The following is a 21,520-nucleotide window of genomic DNA, read 5'->3' on the forward strand; positions in this document are numbered from 1 at the left end:
ATGCATTCAGAAAGAAAGAACAGGAGGCCAATAAACAAGGATGTTGCTAGTGCATCCCAGAGTCAGGATCTTGCAGGTTCCTCTCACACAGACTCATTTGCTTCCCACTCACCAGAGGAAGAAGCTAATGCCTATGTGCCCTTGCAAGACCTGATTAGTCAGCATTGAGATTTTCTGTTTCCCTCTAAACAGACCACAACAAAACCAATGCTCTCTGAGAAAGGATATGGTTTCCAAAAGGAAACAGTCTGTATTAGAAGCTAGTGCTAAGAGGTGACTGATGGAAAGCATTTCTATAAACATAGTCTTACAATGTGAAATCCTGCCGAAAATGAGTACTCCTGTCCTGGGGTTGTAGGCAGTCACAGGCACTGAAAATGTAGACTAGGTTAAGAAGGGCTAGGCCGTACCATTTGTGGAGTTTGGGACCTGGTAGTCATAACCTAGAAAAGGCTGCAGGTTGGAATGCTACAACCACAGAGGCTCCAGAGAGAAGCAGGGCCTCTACGGAAGGACAAAAATGTTACCAACCTAGCTCCAAAATTGCTGTTGTTCCTAAATCAAACTACTCATTAAGAAGACTAGGACAAAACACAACTTCAATAACGAGATGATCATGACACTGGGCAAGTGAATTTGCTCCTGACAACCAGACCAGGATAATGTCAGAATAAGGCTGAGGCCCAGGGCCAGAGATACAAGACAAAGAAATGATAATCAGGCCATCCCACCCAAAGCCCAGTCAGGGATCTTCAAGACCTAACAAAGAAGTGAATTCCCGATGCAGGGAACCCAAGGTAACAGCAGCAGCTACAGGAGCTCCAGAATTTGGGAAGTCAGTAATCAGACTAGACAGGCAAGGTTTAAGGAAGATCCCCATAGTTCTAGAAGCGAGTGGGACCAAGGTTAAAGCAGGCTATAGCCTAACTGTGATTATTGCCAAGTGCTTCCTTACGTTAAGCACCATCCACCCCAATAGAATGGTGTGGAAAGAACACAGAATCTGAAGACAAAAGGAATAAATTTGAGACCCAGCTGGTATGACCTCAAGAAGTAAGGGGCTCTGGATCATGGAGCCGTCACCCTAAAACAGAGGTGATAAATCCTTCCTCTCAGGTGCTTTAAACATTTATGACTCCAGTAGCCATTCTGTTTGCTGTGTCTTAATTGTTTGGCTATGTTTACTTCTGTCTCCTTTTCAAAACTGCCCCTTAACAAATGTCCTTCTGCTCCTTGGAGTTCTACTAGGGGCACACGTAGGGATTTCCATCCACACCTCGGTTTCTGGTCCTCTAGATTAGTACTTAGGTGATGAATGAAGCAATACCTCACTGTGATTGCAAAAGGACCCATTTTACCAACAGGAGCAATTTTTAAATGTAGTTGCTTCAAGAGGACAAATGGTCCCAAGCATAAAACTACAGAAGTAACTATAAAGGGCCTTGAAGGTCACTGGGTCACTTATCCCCAGGTACTGGGCCTCCCACCAGTCTTCAGTACCCCCAACTGACCTGGTAGTACACAGTGACTTCAGAGTTGGCATCACCCTTGTTCAGAGCTTTCACTTTGCATAGATGGTGGCCACTGGGAAGCTCTACCACCTGGAACTGCACAGGCATCTCCTGCTTCAGAGGCTTGAAGTTTAGTTTGCTGCAAGAGAATCAGTATGGGTCACTGAGGCACCCAAAAACTGTAAGAAACTAGGCCTTCTGACTTTTCAATTGCTTTGTACACCAGCCTCAAAAAATCTACCACAAGTAGTGTTTCAGTTGGGTGTTTAGTAACAATTAACTGAGTTGTGGCTCCATGCCCTCTCGCTGGTAAGAACACATAACCCCAAAGAGAAAATTCAAATACTTACTCAACAACATATTTCAGGAAATCCATAGATTCCTAAGACGCAAAAGAGAATAACTACATTAAGCTCTCTAGACATTCATTTCACCCAGAATCAACTAATATCAATGTTCCAATTGCTTGGGGAGCCCTGCACAGCTTTAGGAAAGCAGATATAGTTGGTAACCTAAATGCTGGACAAGTTATTCATTGACTGATTCAAGATTTATTGTGTTTGTGGAACACTAAGTGGCTCTTAACTGTTCTGGCTCTCTTGGCAATCTGTTCACCCATATACAGATTCCCAACTGGATCAAACTTAATTGTTCAGTGTTAGTTTACCCAACTAGGCTGTGGCCTTTATGACAACATGGACTATGTTTCAGAATCCTGGGCCCATTGACATAGAACCTGGATAAAGCAAAGAAAGTAACATTTAATACTGAGTGAATATATCTTCTTCCCCTCTTAAGAAGTCTGTTTTCTTATCTATAAAATAAGGAATAAGTGGAGGGACGAGCTCTTCTCTAAAGTGATTTCCACTGGGGGAAATTCATGGTACTAAGGACTCTGTGCCAAAAGCCCTTGCCTGGTACTCCAACGGTGCTCGGAAAAACAGGCAGCTATTTCTTCTCTTCCCTTTGTGAACTGAGACTTAAAATTCTTTTGGTGGCCAAGACAGAAACTAAGGCTGGTTTTGGGGTTGAAGAATGAAGATAGAAAGGGGAGGATAGCAGCCACAATTTCAAGAGTGACCATTTATATATTCCAATCAAAGGGCCAGCCCTGAGAAACTGGGAAGCCATGGAGGAGGATGGTTAATAGCCAAACAGTTTAGGGAGAGAATCTTGAACAAGCATCTGACTGAGGAAAAAGCCTTAGGTACAAGGCCCCACAGACATTTCCAACTCAATATGCATCAGAACTAACTCCTCATATGCTCCCACTCTTATTACTGTTCCTTCTCCACCAACCCACTGCTTCAAGAAAGAAATTTGGGCATCTAGACTCCCTTCTCTCTCAACCCCACTGAGTGAATCTCCGTCATCTTCTAGTTCTTAAGCACTTCTTTAAAAAAAAAAAAAAAAAAAAAAAACAGGGTCTTGCTTTGTTGCCCAGGCTGGAGTACAGTGGCATGATCTCAGCTCACTGTAGCCTCCATTTCCTGGTCTCAAGCAATCCTCCCACCTCAGCCTCCCAAGTAGCTGAGATTACAGGTGCGCATTGCCACACCCTGCTAATTCTTTTTATTTTTTGTGGAAGTGGTGTCTCACTATGTTGCCCAGGCTGGTCTCAAACTACTGAGCTCAAGCGATTCTGCCACCTCAGCTTCCCAAAGTACTGGGACGACAAGCATAAGCCACCATGCCCAGCCTTAAGCAATTCTTTTTCATTTATTTGGCCTAACATCAGGCTTCAACATTTTTCACTCAAACTCTTTTTTTGAGATGGAGTCTTGCTCTGTCACCCAGGCTGGAGTACAGTGGCATGATCTCAGCTCACTGCAACCTCTGCCTTCCAGGCTGAAGTGATTCTTCTGCCTCAGCCTCCCAAGAAGCTGGGATTACAGACGACCACCACCACACCTGGCTAACTTTTGCATTTTTAGTAGACATGGGTTTTCACCATGTTGGCCGGGTTGGTCTCGATCTCCTGTCCTCAAGCAATCCGCCTGCCTCAGACTCTCAAAGCGCTGGGATTATAGGCATGGGCGACCTCACAGAGCCTTTACTCCAACTTTTTATTGTGATAAAATAACACAAAGTTTATCATCTCAATTTTTTTTTTTTTTTAAAGACAAGGAGTCTCATTCTGTCGCCCAGGCTGGAGTGCAGTGGCGCAATCTCGGCTTAGTACAACCTCCGCCTCCCGGGTTCAAGTGATTCTCCTGCCTCAGGTTCCCGAGTGGCTGGAACTACAGGCACGTGCCACCAAGCCCAGCTAATTTTTGTATTTTTAGTAGAGACGGGGTTTCACCATGTTGGCCAGGCTGGTCTCAATCTCTTGACCTCGTGGTCCTCCCACCTCGGCCTCCCAAAGTGCTGGGATTACAGGTGTGAGCCACCGCGCCCGGCCAATCTCAACCATTTTTAAAAATGTACAGTTCAGGGCCAGGCATGGTGGCTCACGCCTGTAATCCCAGCACTTTGGGAGGCTGAGGCGGGCGGATCACGAGGTCAGGAGATCGAGACCATCCTGGCTAACACGGTGAAACCCTGTCTCTGCTAAAAATACAAAAAATTAGCTGGGTGTGGTGGCAGATGCCTGTAGTCCCAGCTACTTGGGAGGCTGAGGCAGGAGAATGGTGTGAACCTGGGAGGCGGAGGTTACAGTCAGCTGAGATGGCACCACTGCACTCCAGCCTGGGCAACAGAGCGAGACTCTGTCTCAAAAAAGAAAAAAGGTGTTGGGGGGAGTACAGTTCAATAATGTTAACTATATTCACACTGTTGTGCAGTAGATCAGATTTTCAGAACGTTTTCATCTTGCAAAACCAAAATTCTGTACCCATAAAATAACTCGCCTCCTCCCTCTTCTCCCCAACCACCAACCACTGGAAACCACCATTATATTCTCTGCTTCTATGAGTTTGACTACTTTAGATAACTCACATGAGTGAAATCATATCTGTACTTTAAAACAGCTTCATAACTTGTCTCTCTGGATATTTCTTAACCACAAATCTTCTTAAATCCTTCAATGGTTCTCCATTGCTACAGAATAAAGCCCTAGCACCTTAGCTTCACAAACAGGCTTGACGTACTTGTTCTGGCTATGTATGTATGTATGTGTGTACGTATGGACACATATCCCTCACCATTTCCTTCCTCCCATTTTAGCCTCTGTACTAAACTGTTTATGGTTTCCACAATCTTCAACAAAGGTAACTAACAGTATAGACATGCCGAACTCATTTCACTCAGTCTATTACCAGCAATCTATTTTTCTCTCTCTCTCTCTCTCTCTTTCTTTCTTTTCTTTTGAGACAGGGTCTTACTCTGTTGCTCAGGCTGGAATACCGTGGTGCAATCATAGCGTGCTGTAGCCCCAAACTCCTGGGCTCAAATGATCCTTCCACCTCAGCCTCCCAAGTAGGGGAAACTACAGGCATGTGCCACCATGCCTGGCTAATTTTTCATTTTTTGTAGGGATGAGACTTCACTATGTTGCCTGGACTGGTGTCAAAATCCTGACATTAAGTAATGCTCCTGCCTTGGCCTCCCAAAATGCTGAAATTACAGGCGTGAGCCACCATTCCCAGCCCAGCAGTCTTAAGAAGAAAGCTGCCCAGCATCAGAGGGGTCAGGTTCCCTCCTAAACAGAATATGATAATGCTGGCCTGCCAAAACTACAGTTTCCCCTTTAGGCAAGAACTAGTGCAACTCCAGAGTTCACAACTGCATTCAGACCTGGCCTACAGAGCCTCACACTCACTGTGCTTGTGACATTTCCTTGTACCAGGCCCTCCACAAAGAGCTGGGATTTGAATTCTTTGACGAAGCTCAGCAGAGACTCAAGGGAAAGGCCATCCATCAAAGCCTGGTACTTGTCAATCATAGACCAACGGGCATATTCCAGGATTAAAAGCCGCACATCTCTGTACAGAGGGCAGAAAAAAAAATACTCAAAGTTTTGTTATTAGAAATGAATCTTCAGAATAAAGAAATATTTGGTCAAGTTTCTATAAAGGATGTGTTTCTAAAGAGAGAGCATTTTTATCACAATATAAAATGGGAAAACAGTATCAGAATCCCCAAAAAAGTACTGAAAATCACATACACAAACTTTTAAACAAATTTACTTAGCAGTACAAAAATGCACTTACCTGTCTCAGTTGCAGGGTAAAATATTTCACATAAAAGTAAAGCTGCCAGATGAGTCAAGTTTACTTAGTTGTACACTGATTTAAAATTATTACTATTTTGGTTTGAAATCTCACTAACATTTTATTAATCACTAGAGGCCATCATTTGGGATATTACTGCAGTGACAATATAATATAGGTAATGGCTCTGGCCCAGAATCAGATTAGCTTCATCCCCCGTCTCCACAACCCCACCCCAAATAAGCTGTTTGAATTTGACAAATCTACTAACATGTATGACTCAATTTCTTCATTTGTAAAATAAGGGAAGTAATTCATGAGAGGTAACCATTTTGGATAGAATTAATGAATTTATATAAAATTTCTTAGATCTAGAATATTCAACAAACAGGTTTATTATTATTCTATCTTTTATAAAGTAAATTTCAGGAGTTGAATTTTAATAAAATAGAAGGTTGTGTTTAATGTATTTTTATAAATAAATCAAGTAGTATTCATGAGTTATTGGCAGGGCTATTCATTATCATATCAATGGTTGCAGATAACTCTCCTTTTTTTTATTATTATACTTTAAATTCTAGGGTACATGTGCACAACGTGATGTTTGTTACATAGGTATACATGTGCCATGTTAGTTTTGCTGCACCCATCAACTCGTCATTTACATTAGGTATTTCTCCTAACGCTATCCCTCCTCCAGCCCCCCACCGCCCAACAGGCCCCAGTGTGTGATGTTCCCTTCCCTGTGTCCATGTCCTTTCTAACATGTATCTGGTTAATAGCTTTTGTAACTTTCTGTGTTCAGAATATCAGTTATTACATGACTGACTCCTGACCCCTTCTTTCTAATTCTGGAAACTGATGGGTTCATTATAGCTGTGTCAAAAGCAGAACCTTTACATAAAGTTGTGCTGTTCACTATTTATAGATGCCCTGGGCAACAAGGTCAAGTAGGGGCTAGCCAGTCATGTGCACAAACGGGTATGTCTGTTCAGAGGACTTTCCTCTCCCTCCCACAAAGGCTCTACCTGCTAACAGAGGGTACCCCAAAGGGATACTTTTTTCTGATTCACACAAAAGTATCCTATAGGCTACAATTAGCCCTGGACTCAAGTAGTAAAAACAGGCTCTAACTGAAGGCCCAAGGGCATTGCCTATGAGCAGAGGGTTTAAGTATTAGCACACAGACTGTGTAGCTGCCTTTCTGCTCTCTTCTGGAACCTTGGCTGAATTCTGGATAGTTAAGATTGCTAGATAAGTGACATGTTTAGCAATTTAACTCTGCTACTAATCACCAACATACTAAAATCACCAGTAAATAATTCGGGGCTACAATAAAGCCAGCACTTCTTCTGGTTGGTTTTTTGTTTGTTTTTTTATGAGACAGGGTCTATCTCTGTCATGCAGGCTGGTGTGCGGTAGCATGATCATGGTTCACTGCAGCCTCAACCTCCTGGGCTCAAGCAATCCTCCCACCTCAGTCTGCCAAGTAGCTGGGACTACAGGCATGTGCCACCACACCCAACTAATTTTTAAATTTTTGGTAGAGATGAAATCTTGCTATATTGCCCAGGCTAGTCTTGAACTTCGAGGCTTGTGATCCTCCCACCTCAGCCTCCCAAAGTGCTGGGATTACAGGTATAAGCTACCATGCCCAGCCCAAAACTAGCACTTCTTTAACTATTATTTAGGTATAATGATTGGTGAAAACAGCCTTCTTTACTTTTAGTCTCTAAGTACAGTAGGCTGCTTTCAGTCCCATTCACAGCTAGCTACATAAGCTGGGGTTAGATATACTCTAACATTATGGACTGGTTTCCTAAACTACAGCACAATTCAAACATGGCTGAAAATTAGCACTGAAACTACAGCCTTATCCCCCACACCTAATAGGAAGACTAATACTTTCAGGTCCTCAAAATATAAGCTCATCTCATTTATACCCACTTGGCCAAAGTCTCAGGCTTGATGAGGATGTTAAAGTAGGTCTTCTTCAACTGCTCAGTTATCATTGTAAAGACAGCTGGTGTGGAATTGAACTCAGCTAAGTAGTCAATAATGAGCTGAAACAGTAGCTAAAAGAAAAAGAAGGAAGCACTTTAAGAAGCATGGAAATCCACTATGTATCAGGGAAGGAAATGTTTCTCTTTGGTTTTTACCAGGGTATCGAGCATGGTACTAGGCATTGTGGGGGGGACACAAGAAAATTACTAATGACCTTTTGTTTGTTTGGGTGTTAACCTGGAGACAGGATATCACTCCAGTCACCCAGGCTGGAGTGCAGTGGTACTATTGACCGTAATTCATTGTATCCTCGAATGCCTGGGCTCTAGCAATACTCCCACCTCAGCCTCCTGAGTAGCTGGGACTACAGGCAGGCGCCACCATGCCCGGCTAATTTTGTTGCTTTTGTACAGACGAGGTCTTCCTATGTTGCCAGGCTGGTCTCAAACTCCTGGCCTCAAGTGATCCTCCTGCCTCAGCCTCCTGGCCTTAAAGAATCTTAAGGGTCCAAAATCCTAAATAATGTCAAATTGGGAACAATTCTTCCTTTTTTTTTTTTATCATTTCATGGGTGTTCTCAATAAGATTTGTAGTGTGTCCTTAGATAGGTCCTATACTTTTCCTGTTTATTCTTAGCCATTTTATTTGTTTTTCCTCAATATTGTAAATAAATGTAAGATTGTTTCCACCCATTTGTTTGTTTCTTTTCTTCAGAGACAGAACCTCACTATATCGCACAGGCTAGTGGCACGATCGTAGCTAAGTATCCTCAAACTCAAGTATTTCTTGCCTCAAACTCCGGAGGAGCTGGGACCACAGGCACATCCCACTGTGCCTGGCTTCCATTTCTAAGTGGTTACTGCTACTACGGGGGAAAAAAAGTCATTGATTCTGATATACTAGTCTTTTGACCAGCCATATCACACCTACTTTTTTTTTTTTTTTAATTTTAGTGGTATATGAGGTTTTCTAAGAATATAATCATATCATCTGCAAGGAAAAATATTTTTTCCAAAAAAAAGTTTTTATTTCATTTTTTCATCTTACTGTAATAGCCAGAACCTCTAAAACAATAACAGAATAATAGAGATGATTGTGGATTATTCTTGGCTTGTTCCTGATGTCAGTGTTCATCATTTTATCAGTTAATGTAATATCTGCTGATAAGTTCTTTGAGGTTTTCTTTTTTTGAGATGGAGTCTCGCTCTATTGACCAGGCTGGGGTGCAGTGGCGCGATCTCGGCTCACTACAAGCTCCGCCTCCCAGGGTCACACCATTCTCCTGCCTCAGCCTCCCGAGTAGCTGAGACTACAGGCGCCTGCCATCACGCCCGGCAAATTTTTAGTATTTTTAGTAGAGATAGGGTTTCACTGTGTTAGGATCTCAATCTCCTGACTTCCTGATCCACCCGCCTCAGCCTCCCAAAGCACTGGGATTACAGGCGTGAGCCACAGCACCAGGCCGAGGTTTTTATACTTAAGTAATTTCCTTCCATTCCTATTTATTAGGAATGCCAACTCAAATTTATCAAATGATTTATCACCATTTATCACTATATTCATACAGTGGTTCTCCTTTGACTTGTGTTATGGTGACTTATGATCATCAATTTCCTAATATTCCACAACCCTAGCATTCCTGGTACTTAAATTATTCTTTTTGCTAAACTGGATTTAATTTTCAAATTTTTAGAAAGTTTACATCTATATTCTGCAGATAAAAGTGATCTTTAGTTTTCTATACATACATACATACATATATGTTCTATATTAGGTTTTAATATCAAGGCTAAGTAAGCCTCACAAATTCAAGAACATCAAATACTTTTCCATAGTTTGTATTTTTAATAAGCTCTCCAGGTAATTCTAAAACATATTTTCCAAATGACAACCACTGAATTAGGCTTTAATCTGCTTGAAACTTAAGCTACATTATATTTAGGACTTAGAAGGTTGACAAAGTAAAATATTCCATGGCGTCTCCTTCTGAGACCAATCTTTGCTCCATGGGGAGATGGAGAAGGGAAAAGGCATAAAAAGGTGACAGCTGCACTCTTCTCTTGAGTTTTTGCCAAGATGAAGGCTATTACCACCTAGCACAGGTCTTTCTGGCAGGTCCTTTCCTCTAAAAATTTTCTTGTATAAACCTATTTCCCTAAATCTTAATATAATATATATTCTACCCAAGAAACCTAGATATAAAATTTATTATTGGGCATATTATATTACTTTACCTGGTATTCAGTAATCTAACTCTCTTAGCTAACAACCCATTATTTTTCCCTCCTCTTAAGAAGTTTTTGATGAAGCAATACTGGAACATATTCCTCACTAAGAGATTAATAACTGACATGATACAGACCCTGTTTCAAAAAGGTTCATAAACTTAGAAGGGAAACAAGACACACATACTTGAAACAATGAGAAGGAGCATAAGATGAGGAAGTAAGGGCACAAGCATTTGAGTTCTACTCTATTTCAGGCAAAACACCAGTCAAATTTGTTATTCCACAGCCGGCATGGAGGCTCATGCCTATAATCCCAGCACTTTCAGAGGCTGAGGCAGGCAGATCATTTGAGGTCAGGAGTTCGAGACCAGCCTGGCCAACATGGAGAAACCCCATCTCTACTAAAAATACAAAAATTAGCTGGGTGTGGTGGCGCATGCCTGTAGTCCCAGCTACTCAGGAAGCTGAGGCATGAGAACTGATTGAACCCGGGAGGTAGAGGTTGCAGTGAGCCAAGATCACATCACTGCACTCCAGTCTGGGTGATAGAGTGAGTATCTGTCTCAAAAAAAAAAAAAAAAAAAAAAGGTTATTCCTGTATGGTAAAAAATTTAGCTAGAACCAATCCTAAATGCCAGTGTTGGTTGTGGAGAAACTGACAGCAAAGGGAAGTGAAATCAATCCTAAAGCATGGGCTATAATCCCATGCACTGCCAGTAATTAATAAAACATATGTTGTTCTTATGTATAGTCAGTCACAGAATAGCTGTCATCAGCCAAGAATATTCAAGATAATCCACATTAATAAACATTTCTTTCTCTGTACAGCATCCCATGCACATACCTCTATATAAATATGGTATTTTAATGCTCTCTCTAAGGAAAACAGAGTACTTGTACTTACAGGTAGTTTGTGGTTAAATCCTTTCACTCGAATAATTAAACCATGTTCTCCAGCTACCAGTTTATACTCCAGCTGTGCCACATCTGCTTCATAAGCTGGTTCCGCAAGGTTGTGCGTAAGGATATTGACAAAGATATCAAAGAGGACCACACTAAGAAGTACAAAATGCAAATGGCATCTTTAATTGGTAAGAAAGACACAGGAAATAGATTTGCTTCAATTTAGAGTAAGCAGCTTCATTTTTAGAGAGTATAAATTCTCTACTCCAGAATGTAAAACTGTATGCTGAGTTCAAAGGTAATACAGCTTACTCAGGATTCAGTTTCAGAGGTGTATTATAGAATTCCTACCTTCAGCACTGCTTCCCAGTCTTTTTCACATCAGGTACACATACAAAATGATAATATTTATATTGTACAATGAAGTAAATGGAATAGGCATCAGCAGCACTGGCCTGAAGGCTCTGTCTACCCTCCAAGCCTAGGCATTCTGACTGATTAAAAATATGAGGTATGGGAATGCATTTTTTAGAGTGAATATTAACAAATTCTAGTGCTGCTTGTCATTTTAAGTTTGGATTTTACAGTTAAGTAGGAAAAGAAAGAAGAAATGCACCAACATTTCCCAAGTATTTCCTCTGTTCAGATACATTTTAGGCTCTCTGGCCTCCCACAATGAAAGCTGTCTACATAAATATATAAGGGATTTGCTAAGAACAGGAATAATCACATTCCTTGGTATTCTATAAATACAGAATCAACAGATCCATCAGTCTCATTATAGACTGGACACTCACCCAAACTGATCTTTAAGGACTTTTCCCCATCCAGTAATTGGGAACTAATTGCTCTAGTCTACACTATCAGCATGTTTCACCAATGGGCGCTGGTAATGCAACAGCCACAGTTCCATTTTAATGTTTGGTAATAATACAAATAACTTGTTTGGAGCACAGAAAAAAATACATAAATCAGCAACATAGCTCAAATATGGATAGAGAAAATGACAGAATGATTTAGAATGAAACAAACAAAATAGTTTTTCAATAACTAAAAAATATATTTTCCGGAAAAAAAGACACTTGCTTACTTTGCTGCAGATTTCTGTATCAAGGGTGAAATTAGATGGAAACGTATATATGCTGAAAGAAAAAAGACCATAGATAGAAAAGGTTAGGGGTCTCAAATATTTTATACATCTGTTATTTTCCCCTAATATAGATATTTTTAATTCTGAAATAAACTATTAATCCTTAAATCCTCATTACATCTTTATTCTTAAGGGTCTTCAAAAAGTAGTATTTACCATTCCAAATAACGAGTTCCAGAAGGCACTCTTTAATCTATGGGAAGACCAGACGCATGGGCAGATACACAGAGAGGCCTATAAATACTCGTATTTATTAATAGCTTCAGTCAGGAAAAATTCTTAGAGCACAGATGTTAAGAACATTAAGGGAACAACCCCAACATTCACACAAATTTATAGCGGAGGCTTTCCAAGGAAACTGAATTTAAGGAGGTTTTTAGAAACTCCTAAGTTATTCAAAAAAAATAATGAAAATAACTTCCCAATAAACTCAAGAATCCCACACAACTACAATACAGTTGTGTTTTGAGGTTGGGGATATGGGTTAAAGGACATACAAGAGCACCCAGCCTATGATTCCATGTGGCTTCAATAAGTTCCTTATGCCATGTTCGAGAACAGAACGGTAAAAAGCAACACGGTTAGGGCCACAATATTAAAGATAAGAACTTTAGAGTCTACTTAACTCTATACTATGCTTCCTTTATGCTGAAAACAAAATGGTAGAAGGAGGCAGTTGGTGGGGATTTCACATTTGTAATGCTGGACTAGGCTATCTATTATGTCTTTGAATAATTCCCTTGTATATTCTTACCTCTTTTTAAAAACAATGTTCAAATAACACCAATTCCTTAAGATGGCCAAATACCTGGCTCTGCTTTCATTTAATTGACAGAAAAAAACCTAAAAACAATTTCATTCTAGCCTTAAATGTTCACTTCCTGGACACTGGAGTCCACAAGGATTTCTGCGACAGCACAGGAGCACAGTGTAAATCTGGTGGATAAGCCTAGAAAAGGTCTTCAAATCGAAGGGGGAAAGAGAAGGAGGTGATACACACAGGGGAAACAAGTTGCTGCCAAGTGGAGAAATATTTGTTTTACTTATTTTACTCCTTTTAGGGAGGGTGAGAGGGCTTCAAGGTGGCTGATAGAGGCACCCAGCCCTAGCCTCCTCCACAAAGGAGGACCAAAATAGCAAGCAGATTATCACATGTCAAACAGAGCATCTAAAGAGAACACTGGAATTCAGCAGGGAAGTAACAGGAGGGCAACATTTTACCTTTGGGGATTTTGAATTTGTTGTCTTTCTTATACCACAGGCAACCTTGCGGAGTATTCACAATTTTAACTGGGTATTCTGTTTCAGGGCAATCGAAAGCCTTCAACGTAAAGTCCGTGGCTAATAAAAGAAGATAATAATAATTCACTCAAGTATTTCAGCAGGAGTCCCAGTAATCTGGCTTCAGGAGTCTAAGTAACTTTTCTGTGTGGCAAAAATAAGCCAAATTCAAATACTAGAATATATTAAATTCGTAAACCAATACTGAAGGGAAAACTATGTTGGTCTTAAAGTAAATAAACTCTAAAGATCTGGAATTTCCCAACAACTGATTCTGATTGCTACACATTCTGCTTCATTCCCTTTCTTAAAGACAATTTTAACTGAGAGAGGAGCCTTTAGTCAGGATAGTTTCATAAACCAATTTATGAAACAATCCATTAATTCATGAGAATGCCTTTTACCAAGCTTATGCTATACATCTGAAAAGTTACAAAATTGTTCTGCTCAAACAAAGTCAAACTCTTCCTTTTGGTTAATTAAAACGACAGTTTCATCAACACACAGATGAAAAACAGCTAATTTTTAAAATTTGAGTACTTGCTATATTTATGTAAAAGAGCTGGATTTGGTACGCATGGTAGCTCATGCCTGTAATCCCAACACTTTACAAGGCTGAAGCAGGATGATCACTTGAAGCCAGGAGTTTGAGACCAGCCTGGGCAACATAGAGAGACCACATCTCTAGAAACAAATTAAAAATTAGCTGGGCATTGTGGTGCACACATGTAATCCCAGCTACTCAGGAGGCTGACACAGGAGGACTGCTTGAGTTCAGCAGGTCAAGGCTGCAGTGAGCCATGATCATGCCATTGCACTCCAACCTGGGCAAGAGAGTGAAACCCTAACTCAAAAAACTGAAATAATAAACTAACTGGGGTGTTTAGATTATTTACAGTTCAAGATGTGAAACTGAAATGTCTAACATAGATAATACTTTGTGTGTGTTTGTGTGTGTGTGTGTGTGTGATGGAGTTTCACTCATGTTGCCCAGGCTGGAGTGCAGTGGTGTGATCTCAGCTCACTGCAACCTCGGCCTCCTGGGTTCAAGTGATTCTCCTGCCTCAGCCTCCCAAGTAGCTGGGATTACAGACATGCGCCACCATGCCCAGCTAATTTTGTATTTTTTAGTACAGACGAAGTTTCTCCATGTTCCTCAGGCTGGTCTCGAACTCCTGACCTCAGGTGATGTGCCCGCCTTGGCCTCCCAAAGTGCTGGGATTACAGGTATGAGCCACAGCACTTGGCTAATACTTTTTTTAAAAGGCTTTTTTTTCCTAATGGAAGGCAAATTCACATAACATAAACTTAGTTATTTTAAAGTGAACAATTCAGAAGCATTCACAATGTTGTGCAACTACCACTTCTAGCTAGTTCCAAATCATTTTCATCACCCCAAAAGGAAATCCCCTACTCCTTAAGGGATTGCTCCTCATTACCCACTCACCTCAGCCCCTATCAATCATCAATCTATGTTCTGTCTCTACGGATTTATCTTTTCTGAACATTTCATATAAATGGACTTATCTCTGACCTTTTGTGTCTAGCTTGATGTTTGCAAGGTTCTTCCCCATTATAGCATATATCAGTACTACATTTTTTATGAGTAATATTCTAAAGTATGTATACATCACAATTTGTTTATACATTCATCCACTGATGGACATTTGGGCTGTTTCCATCTTTTGAGTATTGTGAACAGTGCTGTGTGAACACGAAGGTCCATGTATTTGTCTGAGTACCTGTTTTCAATTATTTTGGGTATACATTTAGACATGTAATGAATGGCTAGGAAATACAGTGTTCTGAGTAAATTACAGTTATAAGCAACTCTAAAACCTTGGACCTAGGATTGGTAGCTTTCAATTATTTTTTTCTGCAACTCACTTAGAAATATGTTTTCCACTGCAAGCTAGTAGACAGATAGGCAGACATCTGAAACAAAAGTTCTTAAAATAACATTCTTTCTACATGCAATGAAACATTTTGCTATTTTCTATTCTAACTGATTTTGTAATGCTTTCATGGCTCATTACATTGACCTTACAATCTATTACATTGACCTCACAACCTTCTAATGGGCTGCCACCTGCAGTTTGAAAAGCAATAGAACAATCTGGAAAGATAATGGCAATCCCTAAGGAGACTGGTATGGAAGAATCAGCTACGCTATACAGGATAAAGCATAAACTTCAGAGTCCCAAGATCTGTGTTTAAGTCCTGGTTTCTCATTCACCAACTGAACAGTCTTGTACCAGTCACTTTGCTTTTTTGACCCCCCGTTTTCTCATTTGGAAAAGTAAGAAAATAGTAATGCCAACCTCAGAATGTTACTGGGAATCTCAAATATAAATTCCTATGATATGTTGTAAAATATAATGTGCTATACAGGTGCCTATTAGCACATGGATGGATTATGTATAAAAATTGCTATTTTACTGACCTATGTACTTGTTTTCAGCTGGAAGATGAAGATCTGGATTTAATTCGAAATTACTACTCCACAGTTCAGCCCAAGAGTTTTCGATATCTGTAAAGGAGAAAAATAAACTGACCCAATAAACAATGCAATGTTCAACATTCTCTTAATAATAAACTAGTTATCAGCTGGCCTACAAATCAATTCTCCTTTCTCAGGAAAACTGTGACTGACACATATCCAGGCATTCTAGAATCGTGCTACTCAAAAGTGTGGTCCCAGCAGCACTGGCATCACCTGGGAGATTGTCAGAAATGCAGAATCTGGCAGAGCACGGTAGCTCACAATTGTAATCTCAACACTTTGGGAGGCTGAGGTGGGTGGATCACCTAAGGTCAGGAGTTCGAGACCAGGCTGACCAACATGGTGAAACCCCAGACAGGTTTCTACTAAAAATACAAAATTAGTCAGGCGTGGTGGTGTATGCCTGTAATCCCAGCTACTCAGGAGGCAGGGGCAAGAGAACTGCTTGAACCCAGGAGGCAGAAGAAGTTGCAGTGAGCCAAGATGGTGCCATTGCACTCCAGCCTGGACAAGAGCAAAACTCCGTCTCAAAAAAAAAAAAGAAAGAAAAGAAAAGAAAAAGAAAGAAAAAGAGAAATGCAGAATCTCAGGCCCTACCCAGACCCTCTGAATCATAATCTGTATTTTAGTAATATCTCCAGGTGACAAAAATGCACACTGACATTTGAGAAGCATTTTTCAAAAACTAATTCAAAACTCTGCCCCTAAAATACCAAGATAACAGAATTTTTTCACTAGTTAGTAAACATAAACATAGCAGAAAATAACTTCCTGTGCAGTAGTATAAGTAATTTTCATTTCAAAGTGAACTTTTAAAAAAATTATACTTTTTCCCCCTCTAGAACCATTAAATTATTAAACCTTTCCAGGTAAGTTAAATATACCTAAATGTAAGACAATTGTTGAAATATTTTACCTTCTATACTATACTGAGTTCCAAACCATTTCTCCTTGAGGTCACATTTTCCCTCATTAGCACCAGACAGTAAAACAAGATTTGCTTTTTGAGGAACTAGCTGATTTAAGGCTTCAGCAATGACCTAGTGAAGTGGGAAGAGGGGAAAGAAATATACACAATTTCAACCTAATACATCTCTGTTAAAAAGGCAAAAATCACATTGTTAGGTACCTCCAAGATCTATGCTCATAAAAATACCTACAGTTCATGAACACCCTCATTTACAAAGTCTCATCAGTGTTTCAGAACCTTTTTTCCTATTTTATTGAGGTATAGTTGGCAAATATCAAGTATGTTCTTGATAATGCTTTAAACAGTGTTTATCTTAAATCCTACATATTAACAGCATTAGCAGTAAAAACAGCTATCCTTTACTACTAAGCTTCCACTGTGAGCCAGGAAGTATTTAACACACATTATTTCATTTATTCCTAAAAACAATCCTAAGACAGACTGATTTACACAAAATAAGAGTCAGCTTCAGAGGGTGATGGTTAAGTAATTTGCTCGGTTAAAGATTATGTAACTTGTACAGAATAATACACAGCTGGAAGTGGCAAAAGTGGAGTTCTAACTCAATTTGTACATGCTACCAAGGACTATGCTCCTAACAGCTATCTTTTATATCACTTCATATCCAGGAATCAGTAAAACGCTGCCAAGGTAGGGCCTCCTTCAATAATCCTCCAGCTACAATAAGGACTAAACAGAATTTTGTGGCTTGGTTGGGAACCCTAACTACTACTTAAACACCATTTATTTAAGCAAAAAACAACAAATGGTGGTTCAGAAAAAAACACAACCAGCCCCTACCGGGCACAACCATCCTAGTGACATGGCAAGAATGTATGGTTGTTCCTTCCTCCTTTACCTTTCCCTGTCCTCTTTAAAATTAATAGTTTAGGAATGTCTATGCTAAAATTTCTCAAGGAATGTCCTATGTTGTAATTTCTCAGTCTCAGCACTACTAACATCTTGGGTCAGATAACTATTTTAGGATCCTGACTTCTGCACTATAGGACATTTAGCAGCATCCCTGGCTTCTACGCACTGGATCCCAGGAGCACCCCACGCCCCGCCCTGAGTTGTGACAACCAAAATGTCTCCAGACAGTGACAAATATCCCCTGGAAGGCAAAGTCACCTCTGGTTGACGCCTGCTATCCTGTATGAAACAAAATGACTTATTCTCCACTAGTGAAGGAATGACCCCGACCAACAATTCATTGGCATGTAACATTATCCCTGAGTCATATGTTTCTAATTCAGGGAACCTTTAAGTTTTCTTATAAATATTTTCAAAATGATTAAAAATTTAATTGTCCCGACTCTGCAACTGAATTAAAAGGTGAGCTAAACAACTAAGTACTTTTTACAGGGAAACTACATAATTCTTAGGAATCACTTCAACTATTTCAGTAGATGTTTCAACATTTGAAAATTATTAAAATAGTACCTAACAAGTACTGATTTTGATTTTCTCCTCTTATATTAAAACTTAATTATGTAAAAGAAACATGAGAAATTATTCAGAAAACTATTGATAATTCTGTTTAAACAAACAAAAATCCTGACTAAATATAACTAAGTTTTCTTCGTTCCCATGGTTCTTAAATACGTCTCCGTACTTTCTCACCCTCCTCTTCCCCTAAAAGTAAGTTTTAGACATATAAACCTACTTACTTCTGGCTTGTATTCAAAAAGAAGCTGATCTCCAGTGAGAATGTCCTGCAGTGGGTACAGCTGCATGTTCTCACACATGTTTTCCACATACTCAACTGGATCTGTCTGTAAAGAGGTCAATTATTTCACACCAGAACTTCTCCATTATTATATTTGATTTACCACAAGATACAAATACTTTCTCCCTTTCTTATTAACAATGAAACCAAAAGCTTCTGAACAGACAAAACGAGATATAATTGCAGCTTAAGAATCTGATGCTCAGTAGGCTGGACACAGTGGCTCACGCCTGTAATCCTAGCATTTGGGAGGCAGAGGTGGTTGGATTACTTGAGACCAGCCTGGGCAACATGGCAAAACCCTGTCTCTACAAAAGATGCAAAAATAAGCTGGGTGTGGTGGTGTGCACCTGTAGTGCCAGCTCCTTTGGGAGCTGAGGTGGGAGGGTTGCTTGAGCCCAGGAGGTTGAGGCTGCAGTGAACCGAGATCGTGCCACTGTACTCCAGCGTGGGCAACAGAGTGAGACCCTATCTCCAAAAAAAAAAAAAAAAAAAAACTCTAAGAAAATATAGCCATAGCTACTCCCTTAGGGAGCTTAAACTCATACCCCTCATGCATCATTCTGAGCCCTATAACCCATTAGGTTCTAGTCATTATCACAGCCTCTTAATGACAGCAATTACCACACTGAACTATGAATGCCTGTTTACCAGTCAAGTGCCCCACATGACTATGTGAACAATAAAGGCAGGTGACCTATCACTACAGCACTATCATCTAAAAACTATTTGTAAAAAGCATGAATCAAATCAATGCAGGATATTTAGCAGCATCCCTGGCTTCACTGGATCCCAGGGGCACCCCACACCCCACCCTGAGTTGTGACAACCAAAATGTCTCCAGACAGTGACAAATATCCGCTGGAAGGCAAATGTAGAAATCAAGGTGTGTTGGGCCGGGCACAGTGGCTCATGCCTATAGTCCCAGCTATTCGGGAGGCTGAGGCAGGAGAATCCCTTGAACCCAGGAAGTGGAGGTTGCAGTGAGCCAAGATTGTGCCACCACACTCACACTCCTGCCTGGATGACAGAGCGAGACTGTCTCAAAAAAAAAAAATGTGTTAGCCAGGCAAGGTGGCTCATGCCTGTGATCCTAGCACTTTGGGAGGCCAATGCGGGAGGACAGCTTAAGCCCGGTTCAAGGCAAGCCTGGGCAACATAGCAAGACTCTGTCTCTAATTTAAATTTCAAAATAATTAAAATGTGAGTGTCAGATAAAAGTCTTGAGATAAAAAGGTATATTCACAAAAACATTATTTCAATTTAAAACTGAAAGAATGACCACCAGTTCACTGATACATGAAATGGAAATATTTTTCCAGAGGAACACAGTCAATTCAAGTATTTACCGAGCACCCAGATACACAGACTCTTAAAACTGACAGATCCTTCAGATACCAAGTAGTTCCAGTCCCATGTTTTACAATGAGGAAACACAGTCGGATTTTTCCTGACTAGATGGCTAGATGGCTTGCCTAAGGTCACACAGTGAGTAAACGACAGGCAAAGTAGACATCAGAACTCTGACCTCATAACACATCCAATACGCTTCCCAAAACACCACACTGCCCAGTCCTTTACTAGACTCCTGGGCTCAAGCAACCTGCCTGCTTGACCTCCCAAAATGCTTGGATTACAGGCAGGAGCCACAGTGCCCAGCCTGTGAGCCTATTTCAATCAAGGAAAATGCTCTCCTTCCCCTGAATTCCAAAGCACAATGTTTCTAACATTCTACATGGTAAATATAAATTACCTTATAGAATGTCTTCACAATATTTGAATTCCCAAAATATTAAATACCATAACAAGTCTCCATGAATGTTTATTGAAGGGATAGATGGATGACTATGTAGATAAATGATTACCACACAACATGATCTGTGTCATCTGCTTAATCCTCTCACTGCCTTATCTTATTCAATATAAATACTCAAAAACCTAATAGTTAATTTTCAGCTAGCTTCAAGGACATCTAGAGACTCACATGACACAGAATGGCAGAATTAAAACTCCACTGACACTTTCAAAAAGAGGAACAATGTCGACACCAGTTTCAACTCAGTCACAGATAACATGCAAAAAGAATTTGACTTCCAGTACCTGTTCTTGGTAATGAAATTCATTATCCTCAATTTTCCGAATCTCTTCAAAAATTCTGTGAAGGAGAAAATTATAATTAGAAGATACATTAAAATTTCTGCCTACTTGAGGGAGAAGGGCGGGAGGAGAGAGAGGACTAGAAAAGATAACTATTAGTACCTGGGTGACAAAATAATCTGTACAACAAACCACCGTGACACAGTTTACCTATATAAAAAATCTGCACATATACCCCTGAACCTAGAATAAAAGTTTAAAAATTTCTCAATAGAAGCATCAACAATAAAAGAGAAGCATGAAAATAAAGGGACTGGCCACATATGTATAAAGTCTTAGTGTACACTCACATGTAGAGGGATAAGGATATGGAGACAATAAAGGAAACAGAGCAGAAAATGCCTGAAAAACCATCAAGGCAAGACTAAAGCATGTCTACTGGCAGCCTGAAGCCTCAAATATACCAGGACTGGCTCGTGGCCTCATTCCAAGAAGTGTTTATTACCTTTTTTCTGGGCCTAGCTTCTGCAGCATTTTTAAATACTGAAAGACAGTGTAAGCAACCTGAAAACAAAACATCCAAATTAGTCTTTTGCATAAAAGGATACCTAGGTAAAAGGAAAAAACAAGTCAATTTGAATTATTTACCTCATAAAAATGTTCATAACCTTCATCAGTCAATGTAATAGAAATGCTGAACACTGAATAAGTAGAATTTTGCTCAAATCCCGTCTCACCATTTCCACCAAACAGTGCAAGAGCCCAGCATCTACAGGTGGGGAAAAAATTAACCCAATCAATGTTCCTGGATTGGCGTCTACAGACATTCAAATTAACAAAATATAGAGGCTTTCTATGTAAAATTTAGAAACCTCAGCCTTTGATGTAAACATATACTTTCCAACAGTAAATCTAAAAGTGCAAATTTTAAAAGCACAAGGCCTCCCAAGGAATTGTGATACATTTAGGAATCACCAGAAGGAAATAACAGTC

General features: G+C 40.0%; 1 protein-coding gene across 4 annotated transcripts in view; it reads right to left on the reverse strand.

Annotated features, from left to right (window-relative positions):
- The window catches only part of NRDC (nardilysin convertase), a 98,838-nt gene that overhangs the window by 3,627 nt on the left and 73,691 nt on the right, over positions 1 to 21,520 (reverse strand). For all 4 annotated transcript variants that reach the window (XM_050802660.1, XM_050802663.1, XM_050802662.1 and 1 more), the window contains 13 exons: positions 21,176 to 21,296; positions 21,033 to 21,091; positions 20,531 to 20,585; positions 18,372 to 18,476; positions 16,648 to 16,771; positions 15,672 to 15,758; positions 13,169 to 13,288; positions 11,888 to 11,939; positions 10,799 to 10,949; positions 7,610 to 7,737; positions 5,272 to 5,434; positions 1,862 to 1,893; positions 1,512 to 1,650 (listed from right to left, as the gene is read on the reverse strand). In XM_050802660.1, coding sequence (XP_050658617.1) covers positions 1,512 to 1,650; positions 1,862 to 1,893; positions 5,272 to 5,434; positions 7,610 to 7,737; positions 10,799 to 10,949; positions 11,888 to 11,939; positions 13,169 to 13,288; positions 15,672 to 15,758; positions 16,648 to 16,771; positions 18,372 to 18,476; positions 20,531 to 20,585; positions 21,033 to 21,091; positions 21,176 to 21,296 — 1,336 coding nt within the window. The remainder of the gene's footprint in view (positions 1 to 1,511; positions 1,651 to 1,861; positions 1,894 to 5,271; positions 5,435 to 7,609; positions 7,738 to 10,798; positions 10,950 to 11,887; positions 11,940 to 13,168; positions 13,289 to 15,671; positions 15,759 to 16,647; positions 16,772 to 18,371; positions 18,477 to 20,530; positions 20,586 to 21,032; positions 21,092 to 21,175; positions 21,297 to 21,520) is intronic.

The sequence above is a fragment of the Macaca thibetana genome, chromosome 1 (assembly GCF_024542745.1).
Source record: "Macaca thibetana thibetana isolate TM-01 chromosome 1, ASM2454274v1, whole genome shotgun sequence".
Taxonomy (NCBI): domain Eukaryota; kingdom Metazoa; phylum Chordata; class Mammalia; order Primates; family Cercopithecidae; genus Macaca; species Macaca thibetana.